Here is a 23,738-nt window from a genome sequence, read left to right as displayed (position 1 = left end):
TTAGCACATGGGACCATACCAGGCAAACAGATTCACAGAACTACTGCAGAAATTGATGTTTTTCCACATTGTAGCAAGCTTTTTTTTCAAGGAAAATCAAAACAGGATCATGTGTGTTATTATAAGCCATATGAGAGCTTTGGGATTTGAGTCTGAGCGTAGATATCTCAGGCTTTGAGAGTTTTGGCATAATGGTCCAGGAGGGCTTTGAGGAATTCATCAGTATGTGTCAAATCTCTCTGATTGATCAGTTTACAGCTTCATCTGGCAAAACAACACACAGTGGCGGCATCTATAAAAGCGAGCTTGAAGTAGTTATCTAAGAGCCTCTGGCACTGTAAAATCTCTACACTCCACATGAGAGCAAATGAAGAAAAGTGAGAGAGCACATGTGTGTCTAGATGTGTGCGGTGTATCTTCACTCTGGATATTTCATTTTGTATTTTTGCCCCAGGTCAAGGGGTGCGCGTCTCCCTCCATATAGTCTTTAAATATGCAGTTGTGAGTGTACTGTAGGGTCATCATTATGCTTGAAATGATTTGCATGACGTGGGTACTCTCCAGGGGATGGAGGGGATCCCTGTGTGTTCATGCTGTTCAATATTTGATGAGGGCGTAAGGTCTGGGAGCTGTCTCAGCTGGCACAGGGGGTAACATCCCTGACCCCCCACCCCCATAGAGCCTTGGTCCACCGCCCCAGCTGTCAGAGAGAGAGAGAGAGATAAGAACCCCACACCCACAGATAAACTTATCCATTTTGAAACCTTTAGGGTACTTATTAGATTGCCATACATTTTACTTGAATGGCCCTCTTATGTCCTATACGACTCCACAGATAATAGTTTTTATTTGAATAAATGTTATCATTTAGTTGGTAGTTATTTTGAGGAGACTGTAGTAAAATCACACTGCGTTATGACAGGCCCCTTGGGCAGTTGAACAGGGAAATGCATGAGCACGTACAGTATCTCCAATGTCACTGCTGAGGGTAAAAGACAGACAGAAACAAAACAGGGTTTCTGAGTGGGTGGGTGGGAGGGATGGAATGAGGAGAAAACAGAGAAACAGGGAGGGAGGGAAGGAAGGAGGGTGGGAGAGAGTGAAAAAAAGAGAGCACAGAATGTGACTGCGTACTGTCTAGGTTTGAAGATGGATGTCTGGGAGACTGAATTGATTAGTTGTGGACAAGGCCATTAGCTAATGAAGGCTGTCTGGGGAAGACAACAGCACCTCTCCCAGAAATTACCTTCCTTCCCTCACAACTGGATTCATGTGGCAGGTGGAGGGAGGGAGGGAGTGCACTGCTGACAGCACTACAGCATCCACTATCATTGTCACATACCATACGTAAAGGCTGTGAAATAGATTCATTCAGTCTGGACCAGATGTGGTTCTCTGATGCAAGAACTACACCATGAACTACAGCCCTACTTCACAGACATTTACATAAGGGAATTTAGAGAATGCCTGATGCACTGATTTTGACATCATCCGGAAAGGCACAATGAATCACAAAGCTGCCCTTTATGCTCTTGTGCATTAGTGTGAATAATGTCTCTGTTATAAGGCATGACATGAGGAAGGAACCTGTGTGAATACGAATCCGTGCTTCTCCGCCGTGAGAGCTGATGCACTTCAGAAGTGCTCCTGGAGTCTTCTCTTAACATACCCCAGAGGCTGATCTTAAACTTGCTCTGTCCATTAAACAGTTATCTGAACTGTAACTCCAATCAGATTGGTAGGTCATTTGGTTACGTGTTGTCTCTGTGGCAGGTGCACTCAAAGAAAACACTCTGTGCTATGCTGTGAATAAAAGTGAATGGTTTTGTTGCGTCAGTCTAACTAAATATGATTCCCTGTGTATGTATGGAGCATTTAACATACAACGATGCACTTAGCCATATAATTCACTTTAACTGAGTCTGGGATGGACGTATCACTGAGGAAGATCTATCTCTCTAATAACTCTGAAGCCTTACCATAGGTCGGACTCTATGAGGCTAAATAGTCCCTCAGTGGTCAGGAACCCAGCTAACATGACCTTCTGGGGCCTATTCAGACCCTCTGATACATTAGGCTGACTTGTCTGGGGGGGAAATCCCTGTTAAATTGTGTCGGAGCAACCTTCTTTGAGGCCAAGCTGGTCAGAGAGACTTGGGTTTCCTTACATTCTCCGTGCTTCTCCTATGATTGTCCTGTGATAACATGTCTTGTTGGGTCATGATGGATTTTGTTCATGGGGTTAGAAGCAGATAGCCATTTTGAAAGCCAATAAGAGGGCAACTATTTACAGACTTACTTAGTCCTCTTCATCCCGAGTGGGACATGACTCATATACAAAGAATAGGCCTTGATATTTTGTCCACATTATTAGTATTGAGTGGAGGGATCAAACACGACACTAAAGCTTTGGACAATGGCATTGTCATTTTTCCATGACAGTTTTTCAGTAGATAGCGTAACTGTCACGAATAGTGATAAAAGGGCTGAATTAATTACGTTCCATTGTCTGACCGGTATCTGCATTTCCAGATGGTGATGAATTGGCAGCACAAGGATGTAAGTTGAAGAAACAAAATTGAATCACCAACCTTGGGGGAAGAAACTCTAGTTTTAATGAGCTGTCTTAAACTGCCACCTGCTGTTCAAAACCAAGGCAGCAGAAATGGAACTATCCATGTGGCTCTAAGCTGGACTTCTCTTTAACGTCCTCTGTTGGTGACTTCTATACACAACCATGGACATGGTAATGAAATTATTCATGGTATCAATTTGGTGTTAACACTGCCCACATAGAGGTTTGTGATCTACCAGTATTGATCAACTCGCTCACAGAGCCTCTTAAACTGCCCCAGAATTTCCTGGCACCACTACAGTAATAGGTTCTATCTGGATTTGTAATACTTTACATTACGTGTCGCCGGTGTGGCTTCATTTAGCTACTTCTTATGAAATGAAGGTCTCACGCTCTGTTGGCCCAGTAAGTCTTATTGATAGGAAGGAAATATGATGTAATAAGAGGTAATAAGATGATGTCGTATACTAGTGATAGGACTATCACAGTAGCCTCTGTGTTGTAGTTTATATTGCATTATGACCTTTATTTAGCAATCAAACCATCATTTTTTATTTGTTGTTATTGTTCCTTTTTAAAGTAATCTTTAAAGGTTTACAGGGAGGCTGGACCAGTAAAGGGAATCCGTTTTTGCGTCATTGTTGTGGCTTCTTGTATTTCAGTCTCAGTGTCTCCTAGGAGCTAATAGTCGACTGATGAGCTTTGGAGAGATTTAGGATTTAGAGCGTATTAGAAAGGGAGCGAGAAGGAGGGCTGGAGGGAGATAGAGAGAGCATGGAAGGGAGTGAGAGAAAGAGAGAGAGAGAGAGAGAGAGAGAGAGAGAGAGAGAGAGAGAGAGAGAGAGAGAGAGAGAGAGAGAGAGGGTGGGGTGGGGGAGGGATTGTGTGAGAGAGAACTAGAAGGAGAAAGACAAGAGAGAATTAAAAAACAGAGGCAGGGAGTGAGTGGTACAGAGAAGAGAGACAGTGTCTACTGTGTGTGAGACAGAGGGAAATAAAGACAGAGAGGGAGAGGGAGAGAGGGAGAGGGAGAGAGAGAACGCAAGCGCAGTGACTGAAGACAGGGCACGCCTGGCCTGAAGCAGGGCTGCTGCTCTCTCATTACTGAGTCAAACACACACACTCACACACACACACACACACATACATACATACACACACATACAGTATCGGCAGAGGAAGGAAGCAAGAGAGCCGGGATAAAATCCCAGGGAGACAGTAGTGAGCGCCTGCCGACCTGCAGCCATGGCCGACGTGGGTGAGTAGAAAAACCCTTTCTGAAAACCTCCGTTACAGCGTGTGCATGCCAATGAGTGGGTATAGCAGTGGAGGCATTGCCAATATTTGGAGCAGGGGATGTACAGTACAGTGGGAATCAACAAGGATGTAGCTCAGATTCCAAGACGCAATCAGCCTGTCTATTTTAGTTCCCTGTCTTGTGTTTAAAGGTCATAGTAATATGGGCTGACATTACAGGCCCAGGTAAACATTGTGGGACAGAGACAGGGCACAGCGGGATGTCTCTGAAGCAACCCTGGAAGACAGGGAGAGGAGGGGAGAAAGAGAGAGAGAGAGATGGGAGGGCTGGAGATACCTAAAGGAAGCACCTTGTTTGTGGTATGTCAGTGGTAATATGGACTATGGGGGGGGCCTATATCTATATCAGTGGAACAGATTAACACTCTGCTGTACGCAGCATTTCCCTAGACTCTCACACATATGCACACACGCACTCATGCACACACACTATGAATGACAAACGGAAACTGTGAAATTGGGATCTGTGTGGTACTTGACTCTGTGTATTTACTAGGTATCGCTGTAACGATACCAGTATCGTCATGTTTTTTTCCATGGCAAAAATAAAAACACGAAGCAGACCAAAGTCTTTTGGTCCTTTAAAAACCTGCTGTATGTAAAATATTGTGTGCTCTAGCTTGGAAATTAAATAAATGGGACTCTGGAGGATTGTTTCCAACAACAGGGCTGTTTTACGAAATAAGTTTAGTTTCCTTGCCACGATAATGACGAGTATTGCGATTCTGGTATCGTTCCGGGCCTATATCTAACCCTGATAGCCCCCTACTGTAGGTTCTATTTTCCCACTGCTTACCAGGGATTAGCCAAGGTGATTACTCTCTGTCTGTGGCTCTGCTTGGAAAGTATGTGTTGACGACACAGCACAGAGGACAGCTAACTGTCACACCCACACATTGACTAAGCTCTGCTTTACTCTCTCTTACTCTCTGCGCTCAAGTCAAGGGTTCTCTGCTCTTTTTTGTTCATATCGCTTTATTTTCAGATAGGTTCAATGAAGTTGTAAAGTAATTTATATATATATATAATTTTTATATATATATAATGTATATACTGTATGATAACTCTTTCATCTGTCTGTATGGAGGGAGACCAATGGAGAGCCTGAACGGGGAGACCGCCCCCCAAACACTCATGCACTCACACACGCACAGTGTCCCCTGTCACAACAACATCATCAAGCAGAAAAGTGTGGGATGTGACAAGACAGCGTCACGCACCAAGCAGTCCGATATTTGCTAGCTGGAGGGGACAGAGGCATGTTGCGGAAATAATGTACGCACACACATTCCCCACTTCTCTCCCTTCTACTCCTAGCCTCTGGCATGGGGGATACCGTTGCCAGCCCTTCGCTGTCTCTGATGTATAATCCATGATGCAACTTGACCTCTTTGCCTATGTATTCATATATTCATATCACTCTAGTCCTATACTCTATGTGCCAATGTGTTTGGCTGAGATTAATTGCACCAACATTAACAAGTGCAATTCATTTGACATGTATGTGCATTGGTAAGCCACTATGAGATTGGAAGATCCTGAAGGTTCATGAGGAGTTGCAGTGTTGATGTTTATACAGCATCAGGGTGTACGGTTACCAGCATGTATTATTTGTACAGGAATATTTTGTTGTATATGTGAGCAAGGTAGTTGTTCTGCAGGAGGATATGACTAATACATGATGTGTCTCTCTTCCTGTGTGTGTGTGTGTGCTTGTTGTGTGTGTGTGTGTGTGTGTGTGTGCTTGTTGTGTGTGTGTGCTTGTTGTGTGTGTGCTTGTGAGGGTGTGTGTGCGCTTGGTGCATGTGTGTGTGTGTGTATGTGTGTGTTGTGTCTGTATATGTTGCAGACTCCCTGACTGAGGCACTGAATGCCATCAGTGTGAGCACGGAGTTGGTAGAGCAGGAGCTGAAGCCTCATCTGGACACCCTGCTGGCTGTACTACTAGAGAAGAGTGAGTCTACACACACATTTGCAGTAGACACTGACCTCTGATTCATCAATCTCACTCTTGCCTGTTCCCATCAGTCAGCTTTTATGGCATTGCTTTGGCCATGGCAAGCAAGGCCATAGCTTCTAGAAACTATAGTAGCAATGTGGATCTATCGTCTCAGCTTAAATTATCTCAACGTTATTCATCAGGTTGTTTTGGAATCTGTCCTTCCCCCCTTTTTTGAGTTACTGGGTTGAGGCGCAAAGTTTCTCTTTTTATCAGATTTTGGATGCCTGTCGTGGTCTTAGCCCAAATCTCCAGCTTTTAAAAGACTGCTTCAATGTGAGAGTGTTGCAGGAGTGTTCAGAACACCTCTGCTGTTTCTCCTCTGTATCCAACCTGGACTCAGGGGTAGACTTAAGATAGTAAACATAAATCCAGGACACTCCATTTCGTATGATATATTACGTTTCGTATGGTATGTATTAATTTGTGGACATCCATCATCAATTTCCTATGATGTGTTATAAATTACAATTCGTATGATATGTAATGAATAAAAATGTGTACACTAGGTTAAGAATTTACTAAATGTATATGTTATGAATTTCAATTTGTTGTAACTAACGTTAGCTAGGTGGCAAACGTTAGCTAGGGGTTAGGGTTAACGATAGATTAAAGTGTAAGGTTAGGATTAGTGGAAGGGTTTGTTAACATGCTAATTAGTTGAAAAGTAGCTAAAAAAGTAGTAAGTAAATGCAAAGTTGATAATTAGCTAAAATATTAAAGTTGTCCGTGGTGAGATTCGAACACACAACCTTTGGGTTGATAGACGTTTGCATTATACGCCTACCCATCCACCCCGACCAACCACCCTACTTTCGTTTTGCCTTAAGTAACCTTTGGTCTTATGTAACCATACCAAACGTAACATATCATACTAACTTGAGTGTCCCGTATGTACTTTTACTCTGTCATGTCTAGTCTATGAGACCAGGCTAAAACATCACAGTGCTGTGTGTGTGGGGGGTCAGAGAGAAAGAATGAACTGAAGGAAGTGTGATAGGGACAGTTCAGGTTATTCTCTAGCTCTCTCTCTCTCTCTGCTCCAGCAAATATCCAGTTTATCTGAAGTTGCACTGTGCACTGGCAGCTAAATTTGGTTCCCCTCAAAAACGGGCAAGGGGACGTTACCATAGCAGCACAGCGTAGCCTGACAACCTGACCTGCCTCCTTGGCTGTTGTGTCATTCTTTGAAAGGGGAAATGCTAATATCAGGTCTTCCTCTGTGTCTATTGCATGTTGCTGCTTTAATGACAATGAATCTGCCTCCCAAGCTCAACAGAGGAGGATTCTATTTTAGTTTCTCTCTCTGGTCTCATTACAGAGGGGTTAGAGTCACTGTTAATCAGAAACAGGTGTAGAAAGAGGATGGCCGAAGACAACCTCTGCACCCAGTGATCCTGATCAATCTCAACACAGAGAAGATTGACAGGAAATTGAATTATATCTACTGCTGTGACACTTACAGTACATTAGCAAGAGTTTTGTGTCAGAACTAATTTCTGGTTGACAATTAGCAAGTTGTCTATAGGTCAATAAAGATATTTATGTTACTATGGAGCCAATGGTAATTTTCCTTCCTCAGTTATATTCCATTCTATTCTATTCTATATCCATACCCAGAGGTAGTTGCCATATAAGTATGTGTTATCTGTCCCCAGAGAAGGGTGCCGCAGTGGAGATTGCCTCCAGTGGTATCATTCCCATCCTGGCCCAGTCCCTCAGGAAGAAGAGTCTCCTCACCAAACAGGTGGCACTGGTGGTGGCAGAAATGGCCAGGGAAGGTGAGATTAGATGCCACCCTACTACTATAGACAAAGGGACAGGGGGTATGGGGCATGAATACCAATCTGCAACCTGGAAACGAGAATCCAGAAAACTTAAATTCATTTAACTAGGCAGGGCAGTTAAGAACAAATTCTTATTTTCAATGACAGCCTAGGAACAGTGGGTTAACTGCCTGTTCAGGGGCAGAACAACAGATTTGTACCTTGTCAGCTCTGGGATATGAACTTGCAACCTTTTGGTTACTAGTCCAACACTCTAACCACTAGGCTCCTCTAACCACTAGGCTACCCTGATAGTATGATACTGTATGTTAGGTTTGGTATGGTATGCATTAATTTGTCGATGTCCATCATCCATTTTGTATGATATGTTACGAATTACAATTCATATGATATGATACAAATTGTAATTTGTACAATAGTTACGAATTTGCAATACATATGATATGTTACAAATTCCAATTTGTTGTGGCTAACATTAACTAGGTGGCTAGGTGGCTAACGCTAACGTTAGGGGTTAGGGTTAAGGTTAGGGTTAAGGTTAGAGTTGGGAGTTAGATTAAAGGGTTAAGGTTAGGCTTAGCTAACATGCTAAGTAGCTAAAATGCTGAAGTTGTCCGTGATGAGATTAGAAGATGCAACCTTTGGGTTGCTAGACGTTTGCGTTGTACACTCACCCCAACCAACAACGCTACTTTAGTTTTTGCCTTAATTAAGTAACCTTCTGTTTTATGTAACCATACCAAATGTAACATATCATACTAATTTTAGTGTCACCGATTTTATCGGTGTCTGGTCTGAGACCAGCCTGCAATCTGAGTTTAATGCAGAGAACCAAGGCCTTAATCACTACTACTCTGACTCATACTGTGTTAGAAAGACTCACTGATTAAAACAAAATAAGTTGATTTTGCTATGGATGTTGACACATTTGATGTTGACACATTCTAACTTTATGTAGATGTTACTGGATCGATGCATAATATCTGTTACTGATGTGCCCTGTCCTTCTTTCACTATACATTGTTATTTATTCTATGCATTATTCTGTGCTATGCTTAAAGCACCTCTGCCACTCAGTTATTTGCATTCAGTACTAACCACCCCCTAAACCAAAAATGGGGGGGTGGTTTTGGTTATTACTCACTGACAGTGCCTTGAGTACTTTTCATTTACATCTGCCAAGATCCAGTCCAATGCCATAGGCTCACTGTGGGTAGAATCAGAGGTTGATGAAATTCTGTCCCTGTGTTAAAGCGGCCGTGAGGGACACGTGCATTGAGGCAGGGCTAGTGAAGGTTCTGGTGCCCCTGCTGAACAGTGCAGATGAGGAACTGCTGCTCCACACTGGAAGAGCCATCGGACGCATCTGCTTCGACAACAGTGAGTGAGCCTGACTCTAGCAGGCCGGGGCATGGCTTTACCTGCAGTGACAGGATGAATTGTACCCTATTAATTCAATTAATTCTGTAATCTTAGCAGGCAATGCTTGTCCTGGTGGATTTCGTGTGTGGATGTGTGTGCCTCCACCTCTCTATGTCTATTTATCTCAGTCTCAATCCATTAGACTTTCCCTCCTTCTTTCCCTTTCCCTCTATTCTCTCTCCTCCTCCCTCTCTCAGCGGCCCAGCAGGATCAGCTGGTGCAGAGTGGGGTGATCCCCAGGCTGGTGGCCATCATGAGGGAGTATCCAGAGAATGACCCACTGGTCAACGTGTGTCTGCTGGCCCTCTGTAACCTGGCCGACATGGGTGAGGACCACCAGAGGAACTTTAGAGGGTCACAGAGACGAGGAATGACTCATTTGTTTTGGAGACTTTACACTGTATATTGACTTGAACCAGTTGATATTGTGTTCCTCACATCTTATCTGTGAATGATAATTGTTTCATAACTGAAAGACCTTGTTAGATAAAGGTTTAGACAAAAACGTTTGGCCTCTGATCCCTGCAGACACGGCGCGGGAGGCGCTGGTAGAGGTGGGCGTGGCAGAGGTGCTGACAGCCCAGCTGAAACGGGCTCCTGACGCAGAGAGAAGACACATCATACTGGAGGTTCTGGGATCCCTGGGAGAGAGTGGTGAGTCTGGACAAGGGCCTGAAATATAATTTATACAGAGACACGCGAGATGAAATAGGCTGTATGGGGTTTATGCTTTTCACATGAAGGGTTGAATGAATGTGTGCTCAGACTAACAAACCCCTCCTGTGCTGCTCTTGTCAGACGTGCTAAAGCTGCAGTTTGTGGAGTCGGGGGTGCCTAAGGCTCTGTCTGAGATGATTCGAGGTCTACAGGGTGGCTCTGACCCCCATGATCTCTGCAGCATCAAGATCGGCTCCAACCTCATCGTGTCTCTCCTGCTGGGAGGTAAGGATCTCAACCTGACCTGGAGGCACCAGAAACCCTTTACTATCCTCCCCTTCAACCTAACCCTCTGTGTCCATGCCTCACTCACACACACACACCATTTCACTGTCTATCAACTCACATCTCTCACGACTCAGAATATGACTCAGATGCAGACACAGGAGGTGGATGGTTCGGTTGTCAAAATATTTTTCATGACAAAAGGGCAGGCAGAGGTTCGTAGTCCAAAGCAGAGTCTAAAAGGGACATAGCGGCAGGCAGGCTCAGGGTCAGGGCAGGCAGAAAGGTCAGAACCGGGAAGACTAATAAGCAAGAACAAGAGAGAAGGTAACACACGGAAAACATGCTGGGGACATTTAAGAGACAAGATGAGACAAGACGAACTGGAAACAGGAGACAAAGGGCTGTGAGACAATGGTTTAATCCTAGACCCATGGAAAGTGGGATGTATACAGAGGGTACGGAGCAATAGAAGACAAACAGCAGAGGGAAAAGTTTTCCAGACTCCACCCGTAGGGGCAATTACTGGAGGACAGCCATACCCTCTGTCTGGGCCGATAGCGGTGAGATGGGGTCCGGTGGCGATCCTCCTGTCGCCGATACCTAGAGGTGGTCTTAAGAAGAGTGGACCAGGCTCTCTTCCAGGTACGCGACAGCTGACCTCTTTCTCAGGGAAGAGCACGGGCTGGTAACCCAAGGAATGCTCGAAGGGCGAGAGTCCAGTGGCCGAGCAGGGAAGGGAGTTGCTGGTGTACTCCAGGTGGTGGGGTTGACAGAGACAAGGCAGCGAAGAGTAGTCTACAGGTCCTGATTGGCTCGCTCCGATTGGCTGTTGGACTGAGGATAAAACCCGGAGGACAAGCTGGCCGATGACCCAATGAGGGTGCAGAATGCCTTCCAGAACCTGGACGAGAACTTAGGACTCCGATCGGAGTCCATGTCGACCCGGAAGTCTATGGATCCGGGAAGACATGCTGCACCATAAACTGGGCTGTCTCCTTGGCTGAGGGTAACTTGGGAAGGGGAATGAAATGTGCAGTTTTGTAAAACCTATCTACCACAGTGGGGTTGCCATCTGACGGAGGGAGACCGGTGACAAAGTCCCGGGATATATGGGACCAGGGGCAATGAGGAACAGGGAGTGGTTGAAGGAGGCCAGCCAGAGCGATGGCCCGAGCGGCATAGGCAAGGTGCAATAGATGGTATAAAATACTGTACTGTACATGTGATATGAGTAATGTAAGATATGTAAACATTATTAAAGTGGCATTATTTAAAGTGACATTGTTTAAAGTGACTAGTAATCAATTTATTAATGTGGCCAGTGATTGGGTCTCAGTGTAGGCAGCAGCCTCTCTGAGTTAGTGATTGCTGTTTAGCAGTATGACGGCCTTGAGATAGAAGCCCCAGTGTTGTGGGTCAGCAAAGTGGAGATGTTGTTTCCTACCTTCACCACCTGGGGGCGGCCCGTCAGAAAGTCCAGGACCCAATTGCACAGGGCGGGGTTGAGACCCAGGGCCTCCAGCTTGATGATGATCTTGGAGGGTATTATGGTGTTGAATGCTGAGCTGTAGTCAATGAACAGCATTCTTACATAGGTATATTATTTTTGTCCAGATGGGATAGGGCAGTGTGCAGTGTGATGGCGATTGCGTCGTCTGTGGACCTGTTGGAGCGGTATGCAAACTGAAGTGCGTCTAGGTTGGCCGGTAAGGTGTAGGTGATATGAGCCTTGACTAGCCTCTCAAAGCACTTCATGATGACAGAAGTGCCTCAGGGCGATAGTCATTTAGTTCAGTTATCTTTGCCTTCTTGGGTACAGGAACAATGGTAACCATCTTGAAGCATGTGGGGACAACAGACTGGGATAGGGGGTGATTGAATATGTCCGTAAACACACCAGCCAGCTGGTCTGCGCATGCTCTGAGGACGCAGCTAGGGATGCTGACTGGGCCAGCAGCCTTTTGAGGGTTAACACAGCGAGCCGCGACGGTGGCACTGTATTATCCTCAAAGCGGTCAAAGAAGGTGTTTAGTTTGTCTGGAAGCGTGACGTTAGTGTCCGTGACGTGGCTGGTTTTCTTTTTGTAGTCTGAGATTTCCTGTAGACTCTGCTGCGACTCCACCTTGTCCGCGTACCAGCATGTTGCTTGTTTGATTGCCTTGCGGAGGGAATAACTACACTGTTGATATTCAGCCATATTCCCAGACCTCTTTCCATGGTTCGCGCTTTCAGTTTTGCGCGAATGCAGCCATTTATCCATGGTTTCTGGTTAGTGTAGGTTTTAATAGTCACAGTGGGTACAACATCTCCAATGTACTTCTCTGTAAACTCACTCACCGAATCAGCGTATAGGTCGATGTTGCACTTCACTCATGCACTTCACTCCGAAATGGCCTGCATCAATCTCGGTTAGCACGGCCTCTATCTCCACTTTAGTAAAAAATCATCCTCCTGAGTGGCTGGCCATCCTTCCCCCGCAGGTACATTTGCCATTTGACTTGCACGTTCATCGTCTGCACATATTTCACTCCAGTGTTTAAATTGCTAAATTGTAATTATTTCGCCACCATGGCCTATTTATTGCCTTACCTCCCTTAACTTACTTAATTTGCACATGCTGTACATAGACTTTTTTTCTATTGTGTTATTGACTGTATGTTTGTTTATTCCATGTGTAACTCTGTGTTGTTGTTTGTGTCGCACTGCTTTGCTTTATCTTGGCCAGGTCGCAGTTGTAAATGAGAACTTGTTCACAACTAGCCTACCTGGTTAAATAAAGGTGAAATAAATAAACATTTAAATTATAAATGAAATATTGATCACAAAAAATGTATAGTTGGTGGTTGACGAGTCTGATGTGCTGCCTTTCCCTGTGTGCTGTGTTTTGGTGCATTAGATGAGTCCATGCAGAAGTGTTTCGGCGAGGGCACAGGGGTGGTGTACCAGGACGTGCTCTCCTGGCTGCAGTCCTCCAACACTCAGCTGCAGCTGTCTGGAGCCCTGGCCATCGCCAATTTTGCCAGGAACGGTAAGATGGCAAAATGCCTTCAGATTGACCTATCTGCATTGTCTGATTTGGTTTTGACATGAGAATGGATTCTCCCCCGTCTCTGATGTTCTAAGCCCCTGCCTATCTTCATATTTGATTACCTTATCACCTCTTTCTCTCTCTGTATCTTTTCACTGTCTCTTCTCATCAATTACTGTCTCTTCTCTACCCTCTCTCTATCGCCCTTCCTCTCTCAACCTTCTCAGACAGTAACTGTGTGAAGATGTTGGAGTTGGGGGTGGTTCCTCATATCCTGACCCTGCTAGAGCAGCATGTGGACGAAGGCGATGTGTCCGTCCAGCATGCCGGACTGAGCGCTCTCAGAAACCTGGCCATCCCAGGTGCATATTAGGATGGATAACCACATACACACATGCATGTGCGCACACACACACACACAAACTGACACCATGAAATGAATCACTAATGGTATTCTCTTGTAAGCTCTTCTCAGGACTGTCAGCTCTGACCTTTGATCCCTCTTCTCCCTGGTGTTTCAGCCACTAATAAGGTGAGGATGCTGAAGGACGGGGTGACAGAGAGAATCAGGACCTTGCTGCGCTCTGACATGCCCCCAGTGCAGTTCAAACTGCTGGGCACCCTGCGCATGATGGTGGATGGCCAAGGTGACTGGAAAAGGTGTTTGGTGGAGGAGGGGTGTGTGCTCAGTGTAGATGTGTGGGTTATACTCTATCTGATTAAGCTAAAATCATAAAGGCATGATGCATTTAGCCGGTATAGAGGTAATTATACGGTAGCAGCCAAACATATTGGGACCCTTGCACTTTTCTTTTAAAAAATCCCTATTTCTTTTAAAATATGTAGAAATTTGAGGAAAAATACTTTTGGTCTCCACACATTGTTATTATATTTTCAACATTGCACAACCAATTTATTTTCGGGAAACTTAAAGGTGCTACACAAATGATTTGCAAAAATCTTTGCATTATAATTTCAGAAAATGTTGATAATATATCTGGCACTAACAGTGGAATGATAATGTTTCAGAGTATTGTTTACCTGCCAGTGTTGTGATTGGCTGTGATATTTGCCTATTGATTTTTCCCGCCCGAGTGGCATCTGTTGATAAACTGGGAAAACTGTTCTTTCTGGCTGGTTTATCTAGTGGAACTCGCACTCATTTCCTGGCTGTAAAATTCTTCAGTTTATGTGAGAAAACAATAGTTTAGGGAGTCATTGTACCGTCTATTTTCAATAACAAAAATTTTGTTTTTACAGCTATTTGAAGCTGATGGACCTTTCTGTCTTGGTCCATCAGCTTCAAACAGAGGTTTTGGTCCATCAGCTTCAAACAGAGGTTTTGGTCCACCAGCTTCAAACAGCTGTAAAAACAAAAAATTTTGTTAGTGAAAATATATTTCACAGTGATTTAGATGGTACAATGATATATGTTATGGACATTTTCTGAAAATACGATGCTAAAATTAAACAAAAAAAACCCTATATGTAGCACCGTTACTTTTACAATTTTAATTACGAAAATAGAAACAAATGGCATTGACAAAATAATTGGCACCCGGAGCTAGTACTTGGTTGCACAGCCTTTGGCCAAGATAACTGCAGACAAACACTTCTTGTAGCCATCAATGAGCTGCACCTTTCTACTGGCAATTTGCCCTACTCTTCAACCACTCCAATTCTTTAAAGTTTGAGGTGTGCCTTCCACCAACTGTTTTCAGATCTCTCAATAGATTTTCGATGGGATTCAAATCTGGATTCATCGTTGGCCACTCCAGAACTGTGCAACGTTTCTTCTTCAACCATATCTGGGTGATTTTTTTAACGTGTATTTTGGGATTCTTCTCCTGCTGGAAGACCCACAACCCTCAAGAGACACAGTTTTTGGACACTGGGTTGAACACTGCACTCCAAGACACCTTTGTAATCTGCTGATGTCATGATGTCTTGCACACATTCAAGGCCCCTAGTGCCAGAGGCAGCAAAGCAACCACACAGCATTATCAAACCTCAAGGACAGACCTTTTTCAATTTCAAAGTATTTGTTGAACAAGTAGGGAATTGTAAGAAAAGTGCAAGCGTGCAAATACACTTGGCTGCAACTGTATGTGGTGGGAGTCATTTTAGTTGTGATAAATGTGCGAAACAGGGCTGTTGTTCCCACAACCAACCACCTGTAATTGATAGTTAATTCAGCTCCATTAGATGTTGTAATGTTATACTATGTCCAACGGCACTGTTGGAATCACAGCCTATTTACACTGTCTGTGGGAGGTCTCAGCGCCAAACAATAAAGTAAATGCCAAGCCGCCACAGGCACTGCTATGACCTGTCACGGTAAATTGCAGGGTACTGTGGCTCCCCTTGATTACTGGAGTCTACTGAGGTAATACACTAGTCTAAAGGGAGTCACCACTCTTGAGTCTGCTTTCTCACTCCTGCTCTCTTTACTCACTAGCACACCTCAATCTTGACTCTCTGTTTCTTTGCCCGTCTCTGTGGTTCTCTTTCCAACTTCTGCAATCCCCTTTCCCTTGACACTTTCTAATGTCCTCACCCTCTCTGATCCTTTCTGTTCTTTATTTTCCTGCCTTCTCTTTCTTTGTCTCTCTCCTCTATATCCCTCTCTTTCAATCATCCCTTTCTACCCAACATATTTCTCTCATCTCTACTCTCTCCCTTATCTCAATCTCTCACACCCGCTCTCTATCTCCGACTCTCTCTTCCTCCGCTCCTTCCTTTCGACCTCTGTCAGAGGAGGCAGCTACGGTGCTGGGCAAAGATGAGGTTCTCTTGGCGAGGGTCATGGAGTGGTGTGAGGCAAGAGACCATGCAGGGGTCAGGGGAGAGGCAAACCGCCTCCTGGCTGCCCTTATTAGACACAGTCGTGCTCCGGTGAGACACACTCACATGCGCGTGCACACACACACATACCCACACACACACACGCACACACACCATACATACAGTACGTAATCCCCATCTCTTCTAGAGGCTAATTCTCTCCCTCCTGACTTTGACAGGAAGTCATCAACGCTGTAACCAAAGCAGATGGGGTGCGTCACCTCATCTCTATGGCAACCAGTGAACACGTCATCATGCAGAATGAAGCCCTGGTTGCCCTGGCGATTGCATCTGCCATTGACATTGGTGAGGGATTTTTCTATCCTTTGAGAGCATTCAGAGGGAAAGACCAATACATCTAAACCTACCATTTGGACTAGCATAATATAACTAGATACAGGTTTACTGACAGTAACCAAAACGAATACACTGAGTATACAAAACATGAAGACATAGACTGACCAGGTGAATCCAGGTGAAAACTATGATCCCTTATTGATGTCACTTGTAAAAATCCACTTCAATCAGTGTAGATGAAGGGGAGGAGACAGGTTAAATAAGGACTTTTAAGCCTTGAGACAATTGAGACATGGATTGTGTATATGTGCCATTCAGAGGGTGAATGGGCAAGACAGAAGATTTAAGTGCCTTTGAACAGGGTATGGTAGTAAGTGCCAGGTGCACCGGTTTGTGTCAAGAACTGCACCGCTGCAGGGTTTTTCACGCTCAACAGTTTCCTGTGTGTATCAAGAATGGTCCACCACCCAAAATACACTCAGCCAACTTGACACAACCTTGTCGAGTCCATGCCCTGACGAATTGAGGCTGTTCTGAGGGCAAAAGGGGGGTGTTCTGAGGGCAATATTAGGAAGGTGTTCCTAAAGTTTGGTATACTAAGTGTATATTTGTAATAATGTCAGTATATATTATATCAGTATGTAATAATATACTGCTAATGTAATAATATCAGCTCATATTTTACAATGGCGAATTACTGTAAGCTTATTCTAGTTTATACTAATTCCCCCTCTTTGTGTGTGTGTGCGTGTGTGTCCTGCTGTTCTCCAGACTCCATGCAGGAATCCTTCCAGGAGGCAGAGCTCTTGCCTACACTGCAGAAGATGCTGGAAGATCCAGTGGGGGCAGTGGAGGTCAAGTTCAGCGCCCTAGGCCTCATCTGTAGCCTGGCCAACTCCAGTAGGTACCACACACACACACACACACACACACACACACACACACACACACACACACACACATATACGCATGTCCTCTCTCTACTTCTTTCTCACTCTCTCAGGCATGATGAAGGAAGAAATGGAATCTCTAAACCTGAAGGAGACGCTAACCAAGCTCTCTGGTCACTCCAGCACCAAGCTAGCCACACAGGCCGACACAGTGCTGGCCATGCTCTCTGAAACGAACTAGACTGTCCTGACCGGACCACTGCCCTGGCCAATGTGATCATAGACTCTCCGCACCACGTGCCACCACCATCACCCTACTACCGTGACCACACCATCCTACCCACCAACAGCACTTCACCAGAGAACAACCCATCCCTCGCTCTGAAAGGGGAAAAGAGGTGGAGGGTTTGAAAAGACATATTGACAGTCTTCCAAAGCTGGGTTTTCATTCACCTGGCCTATGGAGAACACAGTTGGACAGAGATATACAAGGACTGACCAACCCAATCTGACAGAGAGGTAACAAGGTGATTGCCGATGTTCGAAGCACAAGCTGAATGAGCCAACCCATGTAAAACGCACACGAATCACAACATCCCCGGTTCACTCATCATGACCATCTGTAGAAAGAGTGTTTACTGTATGTGTGAAATAGCTATTCTAATCAGTACACCAATCAGTTGAATGTACACTATGTAGATTTCCTGTAGGGATCAGTGTATATTGTCAAAGGAAATGTTTGCGTATGTATGCGCCATAGAGTTAACAATGGCTACTATTCATAGCATCTAATGTGTTAACCCTCAATGGAAAACATAAAACTAACATCTGACACTGTTTATCAATGTGATGTTCTATATATGCTCTGTATTGACCAATGTATATGGATGTAAATGTTCCAAGAATATGACCGTGCCTGTCTCTTCTCTGTGGATCTCGTATAGTGAGATTCTCTTGGCAATATCTACAGTGTACAGGACAAAAAAAGCATTCAAAGTCAATATCTCAATCATGATCTTTTACCAAAGTACGTTCTAATTGTTAAAACTGTGCGCGAGGAAGTAAGAAATCTAATCTGATTAACAATTGTGCGAGGCGTTTGGAGTTTATTCCAAAGTATTATTTGATTGTCATCCAGGTACCAGGAAGATAACAGTAACTGTAGACCTAAGAGGTTTTTATCTCATGTTGTCAGAGGGAAGATCTCCAGACATTTATCCCCCCCAAAAAAATTCCCACTGACAAATTCCCATCTAGCTCAGTCCTAGTTATCTAAGAGCCCGGGTGGGTGGGCACTGGGCAGGGTAATCATTACAGAGCTGTGAGAGTGTCAGGCAGCTTTCCCACTGGGTGCCAGCTCCAACATTCTGATGAAAAGAGATCAATATGTTGTGTGAATGCTGGGGCAGCAAAGGGCTCGTGATGAAGGGAGCTTTAATGTTGCACTCAGAGCTCCGCTGATTCATCCAACTCCTTTTAAGACCAATTTGTTAAGGTGTCTAGAGCCCAACGGAGACTGGCTGGCTCTTTCAAAAGCATTTACATCGTGAATATCAACTGAAAACAGCCCTCCGTCCCTCTGTCTGCCCTTAATAGTACCTAATAGGCTACTCAATGGGAGCTGAGTTGTTGTTATTGAATTTATCTTTGAAATATAACTATTTTGATGTTTTAAAAAGGGTGGCTTACAGAAACAACTGGAAATAAAATAAAAATATGAATGGCCATGGCCTGTGACTCTTTTCTGTTCATTGGAGTATATATATGAATGACTGTGGGTGTGTTTCAGTTCTCTAAAAGACTTCCTGTCCTTGTCTCCTTTCCTTCGTCTGCACTGATCTGAAAACGTAGGACCGGTGAAAAAAAACTGGAGGAGGGCTGCTGGTCTTTTTTCCCCCTACAATTCAATACTGGGTCTGCTGTCTACTTGTCATTTTCTGAACATGATGGCTGCTCTTCTCACTCTGCTAACGTACTCGAAACACTGATTAACACATTGTTTCACACAGACTCCCTTAGGCTCTTTCCCTGTGAGGAGAATGAGTTGTGGTAAAGCCTCCGTGGTTACAGGAGAGGTCATGTTTTAGTTAGGTTTTAAAGGCCCGTACTGTGCTTTACACCATAAATACTGTGTAAAAAGCCCTTGTATGTCCCGCCTGTAGAAGGACAGGGAAACAACAATGTAGCACATTAGAAAGGAAGACAACCATTCTAACCACTAGGTGGCAACATAGTTTTAGGGTACATTAGATGCTTCTCCGGGGCTCCTTATTGAAATGAGTCTCAGTATGTGCACAGTACAGTACTCTCTCTCTCTCTCTGTGTGTGTTTTCGAGTGTGATCTATGTGTGTGAATACATGCTTGTACGTGTATCATTGGGTAGCCACAGATTGCACAGTGGCCAACATATGGGTGATCTCCGCAGGAGAGTGGGATACTGGGCCACGGGCCCAGACAGTATTCTTGTGTGTGTGTGTGTGTGTGTGTGTGTGCGTGCGCACGTACGTGTGTGTGTGTATGTGCATGTGTCTCACACCAGGCAGAGCACAGCTGAGTCCTGAGTGTGTCATTAACACTGCTGCCAACCTGCCCCAAGTTCTGCACCCTGAGCTAATCAGATAACCACCTCTATAACCAACATGGTTGTATACCAGTTTGTCTTTATTGGAGTCGCACTGCACATCTCGCAACATTGGAATTAGAACCTGGAGCGTGACCGTCATGTCAGTGGCTTCCATTTCTGTTGCAGTATGTACCAAGTCATCTGTGTGGGATAAACATTTAGGACCACATACCACTAGAAATAGACATCTGTAAGAGCCATCCATGTTAGATCTGTTTATCACAGCATACCAAGTTGTCTATGGAAGCGTACAAGTCGTGTGACATTTGAATGTCATTCGTATGTCACGGACTCTTACATCTTCTTTGTACTCTAGCAGAGCATTCCCCAGAGACTGTGAGCACTAGACAGACAGGAAGCACACATGAAAAACTACTACAGTTTACTATAGAATACTACAGAACTCTGTAGTAAACCGTAGTATACTGTAGAATACAACACTACACACTGTAGTATGGTGTGTAATACTTCACTTTTTTTATTTTATTTTTTTATTTTACCTTTATTTAACCAGGTAGGCAAGTTGAGAACAAGTTCTCATTTACAATTGCGACCTGGCCAAGATAAAGCAAAGCAGTTCGACAGATACAACGACACAGAGTTACACATGGAGTAAAACAAACATACAGTCAATAATACAGTATAAACAAGTCTATATACAATGTGAGCAAATGAGGTGAGAAGGGAGGTAAAGGCAAAAAAGGCCATGGTGGCAAAGTAAATACAATATAGCAAGTAAAACACTGGAATGGTAGTTTTGCAATGGAAGAATGTGCAAAGTAGAAATAAAAATAATGGGGTGCAAAGGAGCAAAATAAATTAATTAATTAAAATTAAATACAGTTGGGAAAGAGGTAGTTGTTTGGGCTAAATTATAGGTGGGCTATGTACAGGTGCAGTAATCTGTGAGCTGCTCTGACAGTTGGTGCTTAAAGCTAGTGAGGGAGATAAGTGTTTCCAGTTTCAGAGATTTTTGTAGTTCGTTCCAGTCATTGGCAGCAGAGAACTGGAAGGAGAGGCGGCCAAAGAAAGAATTGGTTTTGGGGGTGACTAGAGAGATATACCTGCTGGAGCGTGTGCTACAGGTGGGAGATGCTATGGTGACCAGCGAGCTGAGATAAGGGGGGACTTTACCTAGCAGGGTCTTGTAGATGACATGGAGCCAGTGGGTTTGGCGACGAGTATGAAGCGAGGGCCAGCCAACGAGAGCGTACAGGTCGCAATGGTGGGTAGTATATGGGGCTTTGGTGATAAAACTATAGAATGTTGTAGAATAATGTTGATTATTATAGTGAATACTACATTATTATTCACACAGAAACACTGTACTAAATACTAAAGTAATGCCTGCAATAAAAACACAGTTCTATAAAACACTACACTTTTTTAACTATTATAAATAGTACAGTATTTCATTTGCATATACCCTGCCCATTCCCCTCCCCGAAATCCCAGTTTGCGAAACCTACATGCCATGTATAGACCAACATTCCCCACAGCTTCTAAAAAAAGAGCAGAAGCTTTGAACTACAGTGGGGAGAACAAGTATTTGATACACTGCCGATTTTGCAGGTTTCCCTACTTACAAAGCATGTAGAGGTCTGTCATTTTTATCATAGGTACACTTCAACTGTGAGAGACGGAATCTAAAACAAAAATCCAGAAAATCACATTGTATGATTTTTAAGTAATTAATTTGCATTTTATTGCATGACATAAGTATTTGATCACCTACCAGTAAGAATTCCGGCTCTCACATACCTGTTAGTTTTTCTTTAAGAAGCCCTCCTGTTCTCCACTCATTACCTGTATTAACTGCACCTGTTTGAACTCGTTACCTGTATAAAAGACACCTGTCCACACACTCAAGTGAACACATATTTTTAGACATTTTTGCAAATGTATTGAAAATTAATTACAGAAATATCTCATTTACATACTGTAAGTATTCACACCCCTAAGTCAATACATGTTAGAATCACCTTTTGGCAGTAATTACAGCTGTGAGTCTTCCTGGGTAAGTCTCTAAGTGCTTTCTACACCTGGGTTGTGCAACATTTTCCCATTGTCATTTTCTAAATTCTTCAAGCTCTGTCAAATTGGTTGTTGATCACTGCTAGACAACCATTTTCAGGTATTTCCATAGATTTTCAAGTAGATTTTAGTCAAAACTGTAACTCGGCCATTCCCGAACATTCACTGTCTTCTTGGTAAGCAACTTCAGTGCAGATTTGTGTTTTAAGTCATTGACCTGCTGAAAGGTGTGTCTGGTGGAAAGCAGACTTAATCAGGTTTTCCTATAGAATTTTGCCTCTGCTTAGCTCCATTCCGTAAATGTTTTATCCTGAAACTCCCCAGTCCTTAACGATTACAAGCATACCCATAACATGATACAGAAACCACTATGCCTGAAAATATGGAGAGTGGTACTCAGTAATGTTTTGCATTGGATTTGCCCCAAACATAACACTTTGTATTCAGGACAAAAAGTGACTTGTTTTGCCACATTTTATGCAGTATTACTTTAGTGCCATGCTGCAAACAGTATACACATTTTGTTATACAGTGGGGCAAAAAAGTATTTAGTCAGCCACCAATTGTGCAGGTTCTCCCACTTAAGATGAGAGAGGTCTGTAATTTTCATCATAGGTACACTTCAACGATGACAGACAAAATGAAAAAAAAAATCCAGAAAATCACATTGTAGGATTTTTAATGAATTTATTTGCAAATTATGGTGGTTTTCTTTCTCTCCGGCAACTGAGTTAGGAAGGACACCTGTATCTTTCTAGTTACTAGGTGTATTACTACACCATCCAAAGTGTAGTTAATAACTTCAACATGCTCAAAAGGATGTTCAATGTCTGCTTTGACATTTTTCACCCATCTACCAATAAATGCCCTTCTTTGCGAGGCATTGGAAAACCTCCTTGGTCTTTTTGGTTGAATCTCTGTTTGAAATTCACTGTTCGACAAAGGGACCTTACAGATAATTGTATGTGTAGGGTACAGAGACAAGATAGTCATCAAAAACACTATTCTTGCACACAGAATGAGTCCATTCAAATTATTATATGACTTTTTAAGCAAAGTCTTACTGCTGAACTTATTTAGGCTTGCCATAAAAAATAGGTTGACTACTTATTGACTCAAGACATTTCAGCTTTTCATTTTTAACTAATTTGTAATAATGTAATTCCACTTTGACATTATGCGGTATTGTGTGTAGGCCAGTGACAAAAAATTGAAGTTTAATTAATTTTTAATTCAGGCTTTAACACAACACAATGTGGTAAAAGTCAAGCTATGTTAATACTTTCTGAAGGCACTGTATAACAGACAGACAGTATACAGATGTGGGATCTTAATTTGATTACTATGCTGTCTCTGAGAATGTTCCCTCTGCCACAGGATTTGCATAAATTCACTAAAAACCTGCACTAACACATGGTTTTATTAATAGTACTGCACTTTCATGTAGCCTAATTTTGGCCAGCTAATTGCCTAACCACGATCAAGCAACATTACATCTGCAGAAAAGAGTGAATAGACTAAATGTTCAAATCCTGTTGCTGCAGAATTATTTTGCTGCGATAATACAAATTACGATCCTACACCTGTACATGGCGGACAAAGATGATAACCCAGCATTTTATATACCACAGGAGGTGAGGGATCACACACAAGCATCTTTTGTTTGACCTTCTGTAGATTTCTGCTTGCTAAGCCCCCTATAATAGCCACCATCCGGCCTCTCAGCATTCCTGTGGGAAGCAGATCTTGCAGATCTTGATGCATAGATAGGAATCCCTTAGTTCCACTCTCCTCTGACATGACTGGGAGGGCAATAACTAGTTTCCAAGGTGACACAGGTCTCAAGTGATAGGGTTTGTCCTTGGTCTCTGTTAAGTGGGTCTCATGTTTACACAATACACCCCACATTGCTTTTGTACAGAGTAGAGGGTTTGAGGATGTTGTTGGGTAAGGGATAAGACAGGAAATCATACTGC

The 23,738-nt window shown here is 43.5% G+C and overlaps 1 protein-coding gene across 2 annotated transcripts; it reads left to right on the top strand.

The window, feature by feature from the left end:
- The first annotated feature begins 3,554 nt into the window (after positions 1–3,554).
- LOC112254286 (rap1 GTPase-GDP dissociation stimulator 1-like) lies at positions 3,555–18,829 on the top strand. 2 transcript variants are annotated; one of them, XM_024426686.1, is made up of 14 exons: positions 3,556–3,833; positions 5,742–5,846; positions 7,550–7,672; positions 8,933–9,058; positions 9,298–9,426; positions 9,629–9,754; positions 9,899–10,042; positions 12,942–13,073; positions 13,301–13,435; positions 13,595–13,720; positions 15,829–15,968; positions 16,097–16,223; positions 16,986–17,114; positions 17,218–18,829. In XM_024426686.1, the coding sequence occupies exons 1-14, from the start codon at positions 3,821–3,823 to the stop codon at positions 17,343–17,345; spliced, it is 1,683 nt and encodes a 560-aa protein (XP_024282454.1). In that variant the 5' UTR covers positions 3,556–3,820; the 3' UTR covers positions 17,346–18,829. The 2 variants fall into 2 exon arrangements, with proteins under 2 accessions (XP_024282461.1, XP_024282454.1); XM_024426693.1 differs by lacking the exon at positions 7,550–7,672 and having other exon boundaries at positions 3,555–3,833.
- Positions 18,830–23,738: the final 4,909 nt, after the last annotated feature.

Source organism: Oncorhynchus tshawytscha, linkage group LG01 (genome assembly GCF_018296145.1).
Source record: "Oncorhynchus tshawytscha isolate Ot180627B linkage group LG01, Otsh_v2.0, whole genome shotgun sequence".
NCBI lineage: Eukaryota > Metazoa > Chordata > Actinopteri > Salmoniformes > Salmonidae > Oncorhynchus > Oncorhynchus tshawytscha.
The sequence above is the reverse complement of the archived record's forward strand: the minus strand, read 5'-3'. Positions and strand labels throughout refer to the sequence as shown.